Source organism: Passer domesticus, chromosome Z, assembly GCF_036417665.1.
Source record: "Passer domesticus isolate bPasDom1 chromosome Z, bPasDom1.hap1, whole genome shotgun sequence".
Classification (NCBI taxonomy): domain Eukaryota; kingdom Metazoa; phylum Chordata; class Aves; order Passeriformes; family Passeridae; genus Passer; species Passer domesticus.
Genome location: NC_087512.1, coordinates 32,866,202 through 32,884,292, shown reverse-complemented (window position 1 = coordinate 32,884,292; position 18,091 = coordinate 32,866,202). Strand labels below are relative to the sequence as shown.

Here is an 18,091-nt window from a genome sequence, read left to right as displayed (position 1 = left end):
AAAATAAAGGGTTGGGATAGAGGGAAAGGAAGGAAATGGAGGGGGTGAATGATGTAACAACCCAAATGTTGATTTTAGAAGATGTGTGTGTAACTGTGACAGGGGAGATTTAGATTAGATAGCGTGAGAAGGTTCTTCACTCAGAGGGTGGTGGTTGGGCACAGCCTCCCCAGGGTGGCAGTCACAGCACCAACCTGACAGAGTTCAAGTGTTGGGACAATGGTCTCAGGCTGATTTTGTGGTTCTTGGGGCTGTCATGTGCAGGGCAAATAGTTAGATTTTGATGGTCTTTGTCAGTCTCTTCCTACTCAGGACATTCTATGATTTTTGTGATTCTATGATTACTTCTTAGAACAATATTACCACTTAAATTTATTATTCAAAGCTTCAGTATTGTCAAAACACAGTTTTAAAAAGATATCTCCTGCTCTACTATCAAACAGATGAAGTCATATCTTTCAGTGGTTTGGATTTCAGTGTAGGAAGTTAAGGTATCAATAAGTGTGCCCAGGTTAAAACACAGTTTGTGAGTATGAGGCACATATTTCCTGTGTGTGTTTCCTTCAGTTGCCAAGCTGATTTAATTTTTCTGTTAGAAAAACCAGACTAGGGCTTTGGTTCCTCCCCAGGTAATCCACAATTTTAAGACTTCATGTCATTATTCCTTCATGCCAGTAAGTTTTGGTTTTCCTGTGACTCATTATTTATGTGCTTTATACTAGAATCAACACCCGTTGTTGATAAGTTGATGGGAGCTGTCTGTCACTCTGTGGAATGCTAATTACTCTGCCCTCTCTCATTGAGCTTAGGTACCTGGGGAGTCTAACAAGTGTAGCTAATGAACAACACATGCAGTGGCTGTGGGACTTCAGTGGGAAGATGCCTTTTTGGATAGGTAAGTATATTGGCTGCAAGTCCCCTCTGCAGACTGCAGTTCCTGTACATGCTGAAAAGCAGAAAGTGCTGTAGCAGTTCAAGCCCAGCTTTCAAACACTGTATTGTTCTCAAATTTCTGCTGCTTTTATTATTTCAGTGCAAGGCATAAACCAAAAAGCCATAATTTACCTGGTTACTTTTATAAGTCTTTATCAAAAAGATGTGTTTATCATGATGTCTGTTGCTAGACTGATTTTGTCTTGAAACCTTTCCTATTTTGCCACATGCTGATAAAAACAGTTCTGGTGCAGCTCCTACAATTTTGTTTATCTCATCTTTCTTTCAACTGTTACTTTATTTATCCCTAATTTAGATTTTTCTTTTTATTTTGTTTTAACTTAGATAACTATTTGTGTTACTCCTAATTTAATGGTGTTGTCTGATGTTAGAAATCTTATTAATTAATTAGATTAATTAAATTAATTAAAGCTAAAAAACATTTCATCATATCATTTCAAATTTAGCTACTTCTTACTAGGCACTTAACATTTAATGAGAAATGGAAAGAGTTTGGATAGGTCTTCTTAGTACCTCCTTTCTGTGAATGACCGCCTTAGCTCATATACTAGTGCTACTGCTTTTTTCTAACTCTTCTTGTTTCTGTTGTGCTGTCCTCAGTGTTGTTCTTTCTCTCTGATTCTGAACTGCAATTATCACCTCTTAATAATTTGCTGAGACCTACTAGGTATACTGAATTTACTTAGAAAAATACAGTTAGTTTTGGATCATGTTTAATGGTATCATAATTCTGTTAACTTGAAAGAAATAAATTTATTTGACAAAGATAAAGACTAAAAGATTCTTATGCCAATTTTCTTATTTTAGTCTCTCATAAGAAGACAGATCATGTCTGAAATTATTCCATGCCTATTGGTCTTAGCAACTCAGAGGCTAGGGGAAAAGATATGTTTTATATTGTACTAATTAACCCAAACCAATTTTACAACTGTTAATTTAAACAGTGTAAATCAGGTTCACAAAGATCTGCACAATTTTTTATTCAGCAGAAATCTGAAGGCATCTGATGCTGCCCAGACTCCTTGCTATTTCAAGTATCAAAAGACAAACCTATGAGGTCACAGATATGTAATAGATGAAAGGAGAAAAAAACATTTTAGAAATGCACTGTTGTGTAGAAGTGTACTTTCCTTTATTCATATGGCACTAACTGTGATTCAAGTGGACTAACTAAATCCTAAATTGTGTTTTGCTTGTGTTCTACCAGATGTTTTCTTTTTCTCTCAGCATGCAACTGTATGCATTTTTAAATTAAGAACAACTTATAGAACAACTTGACTCTCTTGTCATCTGGCTACAGTGACAACAAACATCACTGATTTGGTCTTACTGAATTCACACAGGTTTGAATGACCAAGTCAATCCTGGACACTGGGAGTGGAATGGAGGAGAGCCTGTAACCTACACAAACTGGAGAAGAGGCTCCTACCACTTTCCAGTGAGAGGAAGAAATTGTGTATTTGTGCAGAAGCGAGGAAAAATGCAAGCAACTGACTGCAAGAAGGTCAAACCAAACAGCTATATATGTTCAAGAAAGTTGTAATGGATGGAGGATGCCTCTGAAAGAATATGGACATTCATGCTATTTCAGTATGCTAGCTGTATTAGAAAATCATTCTAGTTATCAGCAAGGTTTATTTTATATGCTGCCAGAGGTGCAGATGCACTGGCCTCTAACCACGGTATAGAGATCAGCTGCAAAAACTAAGCCCGGGTTAAGGTTTTGAAATCTCCCCAATGACTTTGATCTGTCACTTAGTCATAGTATTTTTATACCAAAGAGCTGGGTCTCAAGGCTTTCATCACTCTTCTGTGCAAAAGTAATTTTTCTTTAAAGAAAGTACCACATCAGTTGATTTGTTTTGCTCTTAAAGGAAGGGTTGTGAACTGCAGTTTTACCCTGCAGTCACAAAAAGAAGAATGCTGCTGGGGTTGGAAATGAGGGTAGACAGTTATCTAAAACCAGATCTTTTGGGTGATGATGTGAGAAATGTCATGTAAGCACTGGAGTTTGTTTGGTGGATACCCTAGTACATCTTACAAAAGTACCAATGGCTGGACATTGCCTGGTGACAGAGTACAAACAGGAGCAAAGCCTTGTATTTTTAATACCTCCCAAAGCCAGCTTCAGAACCTAATGGATCTACCCACACAGAGTTGCATCTGTTTCACATTCCTAAGCAAAAATTTTCTTTTTTTTTTTTTTTTTTTTTTTTTCCTGGAACTGCAGGATGGTGCTGTAATTTTTACTGTAATTAAATAATGGGACAACTCTAAATCAAATGTTATAGCAAATGATGATTTATTTAAAATGTTAGCTTAATCCTAGGGTATTATCTGGGGATATTCACTGACACATGAGCATCAATAGGATTTATATGTGTGTATAAACCAATGTAATCGTGAGACATATTTTGTAGTACAGCAGCTATGGCTTTTGAAAAGTATTAATCTAAGTCCTTATTTGGGATTTGAGGCTTTTAAAAATAAATTTTAAAAATCCAGATTTATTTTTAAGAAAGGCTTAAAATGCAGCAATTAATATGAAAAACCAGCTGGCCAGAACTTATTATTTTAGAAAAATATGGTTGCATTATAACCATTTTGTAACATTATAGTAGACTTATATTTGACCTGTCAAAATCTTGCTTTTGGAAATTTTTACTGCCAGCCTTAAAATTACAAAAAAAAACCAACCAAAAATCCCAACCAACCAACCAACCAAAAACCCCCAAACAAACAAACAAATGAAAACACAAAACAAAACAACAACAGCAACCAACCAAAAAAAAAACAAAACCAAAAAATGAAATGAGGATCCAAGCATAGGCTTCCTAAAAAAAAAAAATTAAAGCTCCTCACAATAGGAGCCAGTGTGTGTGGCAGTTGGTTTGGAAGGGAGTAGGGCGAATTTGCCCTGCACCTATGAACTTTCATCCTTCCCATCTGCCCGCCTGCTGCCAGGAATTGATGCCCACTTTGCTCGTCTATTCAGCTAGCCTCTGGACCAATTTTGCAACAGAGCTGCAAAACCTCCTTCTCGGGTTCCTTGTCGCAATTTCTCAGTCCTGCAAGGGACAGACAGAGCAGAATCAACTCTCCACTCTGAGCTGAAGCACTGTTTCAGGGCTTATACCTTCCTCTTCTTTGCCTCTGTCACACATAGGTTACTCATCCTTCCTCCTTGCCTGTGACAAGTTATATCAACACTTGAGCAGCTGAAGAGTCTTTGTATATAGGAAAGAACCTCCCTGAAAGGACTGTTGCCAATAAATATGGGTGCACTGCAGAATGAGAGAAAAAACATACTAGGGACAGAACCTCCTCACCTTTTTTCTTGCAATCAACAGATGCAGACAAAAAATATTTCCAGGATTTCTCTCAGATTTTTGATTTTTTTAAAGGTAATAATTATGAGATGTTTCTAGACACTTTTGCTAGAAACTCCTTCGTTTAAGGAGTTTTCTATGTCAACTTGTTTCCAAACAAAGTACTCCTGAATACCTGGTGTTAGACATTATTTTATTCCTAAAAGTTTTCATTACAGAAAAAAACCCCAAAAAACCAAAAAAGAAACCCAGTTAAAAAGCACTCTCAGTATCTTTTAGCAATGTGCTCTGAAATTCCAGGGAAAATTGACAAAGACATAAACTTTTATTTCTTTAGGGCTTTTTTTGAATTAAAGATGTAGAATTTATTGGTGTACAATTTATTGGTGCTAATTTGATAAAGCATATTGAGATTATTCAAATACCTCTCCCAAATATTTAATAAGTTAATGATATCAACAGAGTGGGGATTTTGATAAAGGTGCTTGTTACTTGATCAGTAACTAATAAATGACTCATGCCATCTGACACAACAGTGACCTCAGGTTTGCTTTTGTGAGAGTAGGGGAAAATTTCCCTTTTCTATACTTCATTTGAACTACTTTAAAGTGATTTCAGCATATGAAGATTTCACTACAAAACAGATTTTTAGTTGTGCAAACTGCATGGGTTTACTGGCTTAGTTATATCTAGCACAATACACTAATTAAACTAAAATTCTTATATTGCAGAGCAAGTATATTTCTGCCCTGAAAGGGGCAGAAATATATATGCTGAATTTTTTTCCAATACAATTAACTGTTCCAAACATTTAACTAATAAATTTTATTTTTCCTGTCCTTAAATAGGTATTTTTTCATAGATCTTTATATCTTTTATTTTTATTATTAGATACTGGTGTTCAAAGAATGAAACATACTCAAATCAGAAAAAGCATAAATTTTTTTCTGTTGACATAGAAAATTATGAAATTTATTTTTTTCTGTTGACATAGAAAATTATGGCTTCTAAGAAGTTTAGTAATGGATGGGCCTACAGTCCTGAGGAGCTTAGGGGATTTTTTTAATCTTCAGTATTTTTGTATTAGATGCTGAGTAAACTGAGGAAAAATCAATATTTAGGGGATCAGCACTACAAGGAGCATTTCAAATGGCTGAAAGTAAGAAAAAGGAGCATGTAAATTCTGGTGTCCACATATGGATGCCACCCTTTCTGAATAAACTAGTAAATCCACCAGAACTATCCATAAATCCATAGCCAAGAACCACAGAATCAAGATGCTAAGTGAAAAGAACCTAGCAGTTACCTTAGGTTTCTATACACCGATGGGCTGTGTGAGCACTGTGTGTGCTTGTCACTTTTAACCACTTTCACTCCCTGTCAAATATCTTTTAAATATGTCAAAATTTCAAACAAATTTGACAGGGAGGTAGTTAACTCAAAGCCAATGGTTGTGAAAAAAATGGATAGGCAACAAGTCACAGGAGCACTTACTCTGAACCAAAGTATTCTAAAACACTTGAGTTGTTACTAACTTCATGTATATCAAGTATTTAGTCTGAAAAATATCAGAAAAGTTTTCCAGACCTTCTTCCTACACATGGATACTTTAGTGAATGTCTTCAAGTCTTTATTCATTCAAATTATAAAAATAACTTTGTATTATACTTTGTGAGTCTAAGATTCAGTGAATATTGGTGATTCTGCATTACTTACATCAAAAAGATTGGTGCTATAGTAATTCTTCTATTCAAAACACTATATATATTGTCATGTTTAACTCTGTAACGTGTTAATAAAAGCCCCAAAATATACCTGGGTGAGTATGAATTCCTTAATTTCAAAATAGCACAAAAACTTATTTTCTAGTGATAATAACTTGAGTTATTAATAAAAATAATATACATTTATAATATACAGATAAATTATATCTTATATACAATATTTAATATTGCATAATTTCTATTTATTCATAGTTATTTATAGGTATATATACATTATACATAAATATAAATAAATAATTTATATTTTTATATATTATCTATCATATTTATAAAACAAATAATATAAATTTGTAATATAAATGCTCTTAAGAGTTAAGCACAATATACCTCCTGTTTACACTAATTAGCTTCTAAATTCAATTTTTTCTTCTGTTTGGGTCTATCCTTGACTGAATACTGTGAAGACATTTGTACCATGAGTTAGCCACACATAACAGAGAAAATGCTGCATATTTTGAGAAATAAATCTAAGAAAAGGTATAGGTCTGCAAGCAGATATACAAGAAGAAAAATTAATTCAAGCAAGACTGCCAGTATATAAAAATGAATTTTAATACGATTCTTGATGTAAAGAAGGATGTGAAAAAGTCCTTGTCCCTCAGAAATCTCAGTCGTCTTCAGAGGAAGTTTTTCTCCATTGTTACCCTTTAAGAAGCTATGCTGACTGTAGTATGGATAACTCTGCTACTCTGTGTTACTTAAATATTGTTCTCGGTATCAGTACACTTAAATGATATCAACAAAATAGCTCTTGTTTCCAAGGCTTTTTTATGTTGGCATTCAGGTACTGTATAGTTTTCAATCAGAAGTAATCCTAATCAACAGGACCTAACGAAGGAATACCGTGGTTTAGAGGTACAAGGGAATCTGGGAGAGCTGGTCAGTATTCAGCATTCCTCCCAACTCAAGAGACAAATGTTTTCCCACGAGCAAAAAATCAAATAATGGTGGCAGTAGACCAGATTGGATGACCAGAGAGCTTCTAGCAAATCTCAAACAGAAGAAATTTATGGAATGTGGAAAAAGAGAGAGGCTGTATGGGAAGCCTATAGGAATATTGTGGGCATCCTAGTGATAGAAGATACAGAGAAGGCAGTGTAACTGAATTCCTTCTTTGCCCCAGACTTCACTGCTGAGGTGATCCTTCAGGAATACCAGACCCTGGAGGCAAGAGAGGAAGGCTGGAGAAAAGAAGACTTGCCCTTGGCCATTGAGGGTTTGGTTAGAGATCGGCTAGGCAGACAAAGCCATAAATCCATGGGCCCTGATGGGATGCACACACAGGTGCTGAGGGAGCTGGCAGATGTTGTTGCTAAGCCCACTGTGCATCTTGTTTGAAAAATAATGGAGGAGAGGTGCCTGATGACTGGAGGAAAGCCAGTGTCACTTCCATCTTCAGAAAGGGCAACAAAGAGGACCTGGGAAGCTTCTGGCCAGTCATCCCCATCTCCATCCCTGGAAAGGTGCTGGCACAGATCACTCTGGAGGCCGTGACCAAGCACATAAAGGAAGAGAAGTTTATCAGGAGTGGTCAGGGTGGACTCACCAAAGGCAAATCATGTTTGAGCAACGTGATGGCCTTCTGTGATGGCATGGCAGAACGGGTTGATGAGGGGAGAGCAGTGGATGTTGTCTGCCTGAGCTTCAGCAAGGCTTTTGACACTGTCTCCCATATAACATCCTCCTAGGTAAGCTCAGGAAATGTGGATGGGAGGAATGGGCAGTGAGATGGACCAAGAACTGGCTGAAGGCAGAGCTCAGAGGGTCATGATCAGTGCAGCAGAGTCCAGCAGGAGGCCTGCAGTCAGTGGCATTGCCAAGGGATCAATATTGGGACCAATCTTATTCAACTTACTTGTCAATGACCAGGAGTGGAGGAAGGGATCAAATGCATCCTGGTTTGCAGGTGACTCCAGACTGGGGGCAGTGGCTGATGCACCTGAAAGCTCTGCTGCCATTCAGTGGGACCTTGATCAGCTGGAGGGTTGGGCAGAGAGAAACCTGGTGAGGCTCAGCAAGGGCAAGCACCAGGTCCTGCACGTGGGGAGGAGCAGCCCCAAGTGCCAGCACAGGCTGGGGCTGACCTCCTGCAGAGCAGCTCTGTGGAAAAGGACCTGGGGCTCCTGGTGGATCACGAGCTGTCCATGAGCCAGCAATGCCCCGGTGGCCAGGAGGGCCAATGCCATCCTGGGGTGCATTGGCAAGAGTGTGGCCAGCAGGCCGAGGGAGGTGATCCTCCCGCCCCTCCTCAGCCCTAGTGAGGCCACACCTGGAGTGCTGTGTCCAGCTCTGGGCTCCCCAGCACAAGGGAGACAAGGAGCTACTGGAGAGGGTCCAGTGGAGGGCCACAAGGATGATCAGGGGTCTGGAGCTTCTCTCGCATGAGGAGAGACTCTGGGAGCTGGGACTGTTTGGTCTGGAGAAGAGAAGACTGAGAGGGGATCTCACCAATACATAGAAATAGCTCAAAGGTGGTGTCAGGAGGATGGTGCCAGACTCTTTTCAGTGGTGCCCAACAGCAGGATGAGGTTCAATGACCACAGACTAAAGCACAAGACATTCTACCTCAGGCAGAAGTTCTTTACACTGAGGGTGGCAGATCACTGGAACAGCTGCCTGGGGAGGCTGTGGAGTCTCCCTCTCTGGAGACACTCAAAATCCACCTGGATGCATTCTTGTGTCACCTGCTCTAGGTGATGCTGCTTTGGCAGGGGGCTTGGAATGGGTCATCTTCAGAGGTCCCCTTCAACCTCCATGACTGAAAGAGTGATTCTGTGAATATTGCATATAATCAGAGTGAGCAAAATAATATAATTTTATGCATATAGGAGAAATTTTAAGATATGTTTATATCTATTTTTAACTAAAGAAATATTGTATGCATCTTCCTTGGATTATATTAGAAAAAAATTTTTGGTGGTGTCAAATTCTTCAGTGAATAAACTGGCTATCTCAAATTATTCACAACAATCTAGGAAGATGCATCTTTCCGAATTGTGACTTTGCCCAGACTCCTTTTTCCTGTCTCACAGGTTTTCCTAGTGTCTTTCTCCCTGTGGCATGCCTTAGCAGTCTGCTGCAATCAATTACATACCCAGGAGAACTCCACAGGCTGGGTCTGGAATTGGGTACACTGTCAATTAGGCGGTACATATGTGCCAGTACCATTCAGAGACAGAACCACCCATTGTGTCCTGTGTATGTACCTACAACCAGGAGACCATGGTCCAATAGATGTGAAAGGATGCTCATCCTTGCCCCACTGAAGACATTAAAAAATGTTCTAAAGTGTGAGCACCTTCATTTCGGCTGCCACATGAAACTTAATGCTGTTCTTAGTTCTGTTGCCAGAACACAGAAAAGAAACAGAGAAATGTTAACAGGAAAACATAAATGAGTGGAGAAAGAAACAGTGCAACAGATGACTTGAAACATAGGGGAGTTCAAAGGTACTAAACTGGAGGTACAAAACTAAACAAACCTATTGCCTGTTCTTTCATCTCATACCTTGTTAAGAGACTCTTGGTTTCATAATTAAAAATTTCCCATGAGGCCTGTATGTGATCTGCTTCCCTAAAATTCAGTAAAACAAAGACCACAGATGGCCTTCTTTGATAAGAACAATTATTGGAGAATACACTGCATAGTGATAATTCATTAGTTCTAAGGTCTTCCTATGGGGTCTGTGAAAGATATATCTGGATACAAGTTTGTCTACATCAGATGTGTTTAGAAAATTACAAGATATTGAATTGGACTGTATATATAAAATCCATTTTAATGATTTTATTATCAGTCATGGTATGATGAGACTATTTAGCTCAACAGAAGGCAAATAATTCAAGCACTGCCCAAGAATTATTTTTAGGCATCAACTGGCAGTGTAGATAATGTCCATTAATGACTGAATAAACTCCAGCTTTGAAACAAATGAATAATTTTGCATTTGCATAGCACTTGTCATCTATAGACCTGACAGTTTTAAAAGGATGGGCAAACATTCACATTGACTATTTCTAGTGAAAACAGAATGTCCTGAATAAATTGCTACTATGAAGGCAAACTAAAGCCTGCTTGAAAGACACTGCTGAATATAGCTGTAAGATTTAATAACTAGAAAACAGTGAAAACATGTTATGCTTATATGAAAGGGTAATCAGGCAGGAAAACAAGTTTTTAGAAAAGAAGCAGCATTGGGTTTTTTTGTAGAAAGCTGAGATTAGGTCTATTTGGAACATAATTATTATGTGCCCAGCCCAATGCCAGTAGTCAATTATTAGTCTATGCAGTCAATGTCACCACAAAGAGACTTGCAAATGCTTGCTATTTTTAACTTCAAAATGACTATCTGACCTTGCTGTCTGAGCTGGGATGCCTTCCTGTAATGCAGGCAGGCTCTTGCCTAAGCAGAGGTTGGGGAAAGACCTGCTACCTCTACACAGTTATATAGGCAGCCGACTTCAAAACAGATTATAGTAGTATTTAGAAACTGAACAAACCATGCAGAGATGTACCACGTCCCATATCTTACCACCTTGGCCTCTTGGAAAGCAGACATAGCATATTATTATAGGCATGAAGGACCAGTGTTAGACTTTCTTAGCAGAACCAGAGCTGGCATGCTGCTTTTTGGTCTCATCAGATCTTAGGTAACACCATCCTGACCCCAGGAACTAGAACTACAACTAGAAGTGAAGAGAGCATTTTTATCAGCCTTTGGGTTTCAGAGCAGCTTGCAGAGTGACTTGTTGACACCACTTTGCTTCAGTCTTCTTCCCTACTCTTCTGTAAATAATAATTTGTGCATTTACATCTGAAGGTCTCAAAGACCTCTCTTCTTGCTGTATATTACAGGCCAGAATGGTATGTACCAGGAGGGGATTCTGATCTCTAAGAGGATTTTTTTTTCATTGCTATTGCATGACAATGTAACATTAGTAGCAAAACATCTCTACATATATGTATGTAAATACTAAGATTTTTAGACATTCCTTGTTAACAGTTACAGTGCAGCAATAAACCAGGCCAGTTTAGTTTAGATAGTCTAGGAAGCCAAACCATTCCTGTTCTACAATTCACTTAATTTTTATCTGTGCATTATCAGAGACATCCTTAGATGACCTGCAAATATGTATCTTGCTTCAAAAATCCAAATCTCATGTTTGAAAGGCATTGGCAGATTCTCTGTATCAACATAACACAACATAACACGACATAACACAACATAATACAATATAATACAACATAATACAACACAATACAATACAATATAATACAACATAATACAATATAATACATAGGTCTGAATATCAGCCCAGTCTTTGGGCTCTTCAGCAACTAAAACAGAGAGGAAAAGAAGGAAAACTCAAAATTTAATGTTCTTGTCATTTCTGAATTGTTTTGAGTGACTGTTACCAGTACATATCAAATACAAGGTATTTACGCTACAAAAGTCAACTGCTTCAGTTCAAATTGTTGAACACAATTATGATGTGGGGATTCAAAGTGCAGTTCTAAGCAATAAATTAATTCCCTGAAAATTAAAGTCAAGTAACATCATGCATCTATACAATTTTTCAAGAATAATACAAACTTTAGAGTGTACTGATAGAGTTCTGTAGAAACAGGAGTGTGTGAAGATTAGTGTACATAAATGTCAAATTATCCAAAACAGAATTTCTTTTCTGTATTTTAAGATTAGGATTACTGTTTGCAATGTTTATTGAAAATAACTTTTCCCTCACCCAAAACTTTTCTTTATATGCTGTTCTAGCATATTATTTTTTCTTACATGTTGCATAATATGGTAATTATGCAGAAGATGCCTCTATTTTAAAGGCTAGTAGTCTTTAGGTATTTCTGTTGAGACTTTGATAGCTAGAATCATCAACATCTATTTTTAACAAGTTTCATTTAAATATTCATTTATCATTATTACTTTATAGGATGTCTGGAATGGCTTTGGTGCCTGAACAGGATGTGGCACTGTAAGATAGGCTTTGAAAACCCAGGAAGCAGAGTTTCTTCACCTTGAGACTTTCTAGTCTGCGCTGGTGACATGTCTGTACTCCAGCAGCTGCCAACCTGCTGTGAGGAAGATGAAGTGAGGACTAGTGCTTCCTGACAGATTCCTCTGACTGTCTGAGCAGCAGTCTGTTAGTCGTGCAGACCTTGGGTCATATCCCAAACCTGAAAGTCCAAAGTTAGACTTAACTTTTGAAAACACAGTCTCCAGATTGTGCTTACTGTTTCAGCAAACTTTAATCAGCTTGCCTTTTCCTATTGTAATGAAATAACACTCCCTGTTTTGATAGTCTCTGGCTGTATGGAATGGAAAGTAAAAATAAACAATGGAGACCACATTGAACATTCTAATACACAACCTCAAATGTTTACTTAATTCCTCAGCCTAAACTAGACACCTTATCCAAACATTTCCTCCTGTTGATTCCTTCTGTCCTCCACAACATCCTGGGTTACTAGATTTTAGATAGGAGCTTCTAATACACATAACTCAGATTGAAAGCAGAGTTTCATTAGCACAAACTTCCCTATCATAATTGTAATCTACAGTAAATGAATGCAATTAGCCCCACCAGGGTCTCCCCTGAGCCCTCCTCTCCTCTGCCATAATCTCTTCTTGTATAAAAGTAGCACGCTGCATTCACTGCAATAGCAGCAGGTCTACAGGGTTGCCCTTTCCAGGACCATGTCACTGCTTCTCCTTCAGATGTTAGTGCTGTCATGTCTTGGAGCCACAGAGCTACAGAGAAATTCACAGCAAAGGAGAAGCAGAGGGCCATTTCAGCACTTTCTCAACCTGGACAAAAATCTGTTTGAAAGTCAAAGTTCTCCTGAGCGGATAAGTGAGAACCCAGTAGGAATTGAAGAGACCCTGAAAGTACCAAGCTTTTTTGTATCAATTCCACAGACAGCATCTGGAAGTGAGAAGAAAGAGGAGAAAAAAATGTCCAGATTCATACTTCCCAGTGCAGGACTCCACGCAGACCAAAACCCAAGAACCTGGGTTTCATCCAGAGAGACCTCTCCTGCGGAAAACCTCTCTCCACCCCATCATTCCAGCAAGAAAGAGTCTGAAGTTCCCTACAGAAAAGATGCCAAGAAATTCTGGGACCATTTCATGTTAAAGAAAAATTCAGCATCTGAAGAGGTTGTCCTGCCAATCAAGACCAATGAAATGCACCAAGAAAACTGCAGAGCCCTGCCTTTTGCCCAGGTAAGAACAAGCATCCAAGATCAACAAACACACCTTCTCCCCTGTCTCTTGTAATCAGTAACTAAAGGGACATGGGTTATTTAAGTGGCTTAGTCAAAGGGCTTCAGAACACTTGCTCAAAAGTGGCTGCAAGACTGTGATGAAAAAGTTTAGTCTGATGAGGCAAATTGCTAAACTACAGCACTGGAAAGCTGCAGACTCCATTTTTATAGAGTTATTTATTATTTTTATGCACAGATATTGGGACATGGTGTAAGCAGGCAGGAAATGGATGAGTAATTATCCATTCAATAAATATACATCTTGACTGTAGATCTGAATTATGATCTGTCTCTCTCTCTTTTTATATATATATGTATAGATATACATATGTATGTGTATACACACACATGCACGTGTGTGTGCATACACAGACTCTCAGAACAAATATTAACAAGAAAAGCTGGTTGTTCTCTTACGCCTAAGCAAGGATTGTTTTCTTCTGTATTTAGAAAACTGATGCTTATGTCTAATTCTATGCTAAGAATTTTGGAGAACTGGTAAATTGTCCCATGCATAGATGAAGCCATTCTGTCATATTGTAACATTAAGACAAGCAAACAGTATAGGTGAAAGTTCTGTAATTATTGTAAATCACTGTCAATTCTCAGTGTTTCTGTAATCATGATCTGTCAAGGAACAGGTATTTTCACATCCAAAATGAAATTTATTTCACACAGACATACATACTTACAGATGTTGCTTAAAAATCTGTACTGTTTGTTCTGAGAAGAAAAAAGTGCAGTAGCTTTTTTTTTTTTTTCTCATGCTTTCTAGCAAAGTCCATGGGCCATTTCTGCATCAGAAACATTAAACTGCTTTTCTGTTTCAGGGTGTTACACATAACAGCTGTGAGAAGGTGACAGTACAGAATAATCTGTGTTTTGGAAAATGTAGTTCTTTCCATGTTCCTAGTTCAGAAGATCATCTTTATACCTTTTGCTCTCGTTGCTTGCCCAGCAAGTTCTCCATGAAGCGCGTGGATCTCAACTGCACTGATTCTGTTCCAGTGGTCAAAGAAATCATGATTGTAGAAGAGTGTAAATGTGAAAGTCGGAAGATTAAAGACCCTGTGGCTGGATATCTACTGTCAGACTTGTATGAAAATGTACATGAGCACAATTAACTTGTGCAAAGTACCTCTTAACTTGATCATAAGAATTTGCCAACAAAAAAATTCAAACAAGTTGTCATCACTCTAGTACAAAAAACCATAAAAAATATAGACTTTCTACATGATCTCTGTTTCAACATAACTTTACCTAAAATGCAACAAATGTTTCCTTGCAGCTAAGGAAAATGAGGTGAAATTACTGGACTTATGTGTAAAGGTCTTTAACAAAGGAAAACTTTAAAAATTTTCCAACTTTCCTATCTGTTTCTAGGATGTTAGTAAACAAAGACTGAATTAACATGATTTATCTGTGTAAAACCCAAATGTTGACTTGTTTTCCTTGCCTTTGCTTGTGAGGAGTGCCAATATAGCTCTATTGGCAACAAAGATGAGATCTTAGTACATTCTCTACAAAAACAGGTCTACTTTTACAGCAAGACAACGGCAGGAGAGTGTAAAACATAAACGGATATGAGGTACATAGAGAGCTGTGACTGATCGATCTCAGTTGGAGTTCACTTTTCATTGAAAACTAATATACCACACAATTTACACCAATAAAGGGGTATTTTACCACAGAAATCACTTGCTCTCTTTCCCACATCCCTGCATTCACTCTGTACCTTTATTTTTACTTAAAATGTTAAACTGGAGAAGGAGAAGAAAAAATAAAAGATACTATACTCCTACAGAAAACATCACAGATAAACACACTGTTGTTATTATTTAAATTCGCTGTGGAAAGACAATACACATTTTCCAGCCCGATGAATTTTCACATTGTCACTGAATCTAAGATAAAATTTAAATAATGTTTTCAACTCTTGAACTAAAGTAGAAAAGGCATTTGTGTGACAGAAAATCTGCGAAGGACTTTATCATTATAGCAATACCTTAACAACTTTACAGGAAGAGCTTAGAGAGCCCTGCCAGGAAGCATTTGAGTCTACTGCTAGGAAACAGAGCACTAGTGATTATTAGCTGAACTGCTGGCTTTTGGCTCTCTCCAGCTGCTTCTCCCTGGATTTCTCTTGCAGACCTGGCACACCAGACAGAGATCAGCTTCCAGCAGAAGAGTTCAGCGTATTTGTATGCCAGTTTTTTCAGTCCTCTGGAAATCTGCTCTCAGATCTGAGCCACTGTTGTTAAACTGTCTAAGCTCTTTTTTAGGAAATCACTATTGACTTAGATTACTCAAGGGCTGGGGTAAATGATTCCTTGTATTTGAACTGCAATGGAATTAGAAATATCTTAATGTTCTTTCAGAAAACATGTGCAGCATGGCTTTGGAATCCAAGGCCCGTGTTGAATATTTACTAAAAATAGCATCTGAATTATATTCTGATATTGGATGTGAAGCTGTTTTCTTTTGCAGGTCACTTGCAGCGAACAAACTAAAAATTAGTATATAGATAGTTACCTTTCATTACACATAAACCCGTTTGTAAATAATAAAAATTGTGTACTAAAACTCAAGCAAGTCTTCTCTCTATTCTTTTAAATGACGGACTGATGTGAAAACTATACTTGGCAGTTTATATGCCATATATGATGCCATTCCAAGTAACTAGATATCAAGGTCTTATAACCCCTGTATTGTGTGTGAAAACTGGTCTACATTTTTAATCAAGCCTAAGGAAGAAAAACACACACAGCATTAAAGTTCTCGATCTTTTTTCCTTTATTGATGATTTTTTAAATCTGAATAAGCCAAGAGTGTTCTGAGATGTTTCACTCAGAATTTTTGACACATGTTTTAAAGCTGTCTGATTATATAAGAATGTTCATCTTGTTGTTGTTGTTGTTTTCTGAAATGCAAGTATGTTTTTAGGTTTGCAGGCAACCACTTGAAGGTAGAACCTACATACACTCCCAGTAAAATCACGTCAATTAAAAGGAAAAATCTTCCAATCTTGTAATTTTGACAAAACTGATGGATACAGTATGAGTTTATCATGACGATGTCTGAATAGAAGCTATACTGTGGACTGCAAAGTATTCAGCCTAATTTTTAAAGCTTCTTCTGTGTGCTGAAGCATTACTGCGGTTGAAGTAAGGAGTTTGCAGGACGAGATTCTTGGTGTGAATTTGCACAGCTTAAAAGTAGGTGAAAAGAGGTAATGACAGCTGTAGTAATTGCTAATTAGATTAGTGCTGTAGGTTTTTTGGATGCATGTTTAATTAACCCAGCAATGACTGGTTGCATGCAATTAGCACAGTATTTTGCAAAATCAATCAATGTGTTAATTGGATCAGATTTCTCAGTGTTTAAAAAATCCAAATTAGGAATATGTTTTATCTAGGGCCTAAAGGGAATTTGCTCTCTGGGCATAATAATTGCCTCTACAAGCAGAACACTGTGGATTAGAAAGGTGAGGGGTGGGATCCACATCACTATATAGATGCTTTCAGTAGTAACGTTATAGCAACAAATTCTAGCTGTGTCTGCTCAGAGCTTGCATGTGTTCTGTAATGAAAGCTTTTCCAGTGCAGCTATGCTGACAATATAAGTGCTGCTAATGCAATCTATTTTAGAGCACTCCTTGCGCAAACCTAATTACGGAACAAGACTGTAGTTGCAAAGCTCTCTGAAAATTCTAATCAATTCCAAGCAGAATTTCTACACTTCTGCCCTTTTATTTGTCCCACTGTCTCTTTTTCAAATGGGTGTGCTTTGTGTAGAAAATAACTGAAGTGCTGTTTTTTCCTACTGCTTTAGCAAAATAAATCTTCAGTCCAGGCTATTCCTTTAAGTGTAGATGTAATGCAACCAGCTTTAATGCCTGTAAAAACATCAAATACCAGGGTGACATGAAACTCTTATTGAATTCTGCACAACCATATATTCCAGGGTAAAGTCTCTGAAGCTGCACTTCATGCTGTGCTTGGTATTTTTTTCACCGCCTATGAAACATTCACAACTAACCTGGCTCTCAGCTGACTAGCTTTTACCAGCAGGTGGTGAAATTGCTTGCAGTGCTTTCTCCTAATTGTACTCACTCGCTCCTTGCTGCAACAGCAAAACAAGACTCCTTACTCAGACAGAAGCTCTCTGCCTGCTGCATAGTCATGTCTGGAATCATAATATGCTGAGATGGAAGGGACCCCCAAGGATCATTGAGTCCAACTTCTGAGCCTGCACAAGATATCCCCAAGAGTCACACAAAGTGCCTGAGAGTGTTGTCCAAATACTTCTGGAACATTCAGGCTGGTGCTGAGGGAGCTGCAGAGCTGTTCCAGTGCCCAAACACCCTCTGGGGAAAGAAACTTTTCCTAATATCCAACCTCAATCTCCTCTCACACATCTTCAGGCCATTCCCTTGGGTCCTGTCAAGGGTCACTACAGAGAAGAGATGAGTGTCTACCCCTCCCCTTTCTTTCACAAGGAAGTTGTCTTCTAAAATGAGGTCTCCCGTCAGTCTCCTCAGTCAGGCTGAACAGACAAGTGACGACAGCTGTTTCTCATAAGGGCTCCTTCCCTCCAAGACCCTTCACCATCTTCACTGGCTTCTTTTGGATGCTCTCTAACAACTTAGTATCTTTCTCATATTGAAGTGACCAAAACTGCCCCCAGCACTCAAGGTGAGGCTGCCCCAGCTCAGAGCAGAGCAGGACAATCCCCTCCCTTGCCTGG

At 38.2% G+C, this 18,091-nt stretch overlaps 2 protein-coding genes across 2 annotated transcripts in view; both read left to right on the top strand.

The window, feature by feature from the left end:
* The window catches only part of FREM1 (FRAS1 related extracellular matrix 1), a 65,699-nt gene extending 59,602 nt beyond the window's left edge, over positions 1 to 6,097 (top strand). Inside the window, exons 36-37 of the mRNA XM_064404788.1 lie at positions 810 to 895; positions 2,298 to 6,097. Of these exons, the coding sequence (XP_064260858.1) occupies positions 810 to 895; positions 2,298 to 2,497 (286 nt within the window). The 3' untranslated portion in view covers positions 2,498 to 6,097. The remainder of the gene's footprint in view (positions 1 to 809; positions 896 to 2,297) is intronic.
* Positions 6,098 to 12,425: 6,328 nt separating this feature from the next.
* Positions 12,426 to 15,917, top strand: CER1 (cerberus 1, DAN family BMP antagonist). Its single transcript, XM_064404795.1, has 2 exons — positions 12,426 to 13,304; positions 14,176 to 15,917. Exons 1-2 carry the CDS (start codon positions 12,777 to 12,779, stop codon positions 14,467 to 14,469), a joined length of 822 nt encoding a protein of 273 aa, XP_064260865.1. The 5' UTR covers positions 12,426 to 12,776; the 3' UTR covers positions 14,470 to 15,917.
* The last annotated feature ends 2,174 nt before the right edge of the window (positions 15,918 to 18,091 follow it).

Bases quoted from the DNA above. Each gene is read 5' to 3' on its own strand.
- CER1 (XM_064404795.1), top strand. From the start codon at position 12,777: ATGTCACTGCTTCTCCTTCAGATGTTAGTGCTGTCATGTCTTGGAGCC. The intron at 13,305-14,175 runs GTAAGAACAAGC...TTTCTGTTTCAG, and splicing joins GAGCCCTGCCTTTTGCCCAG to GGTGTTACACATAACAGCTG.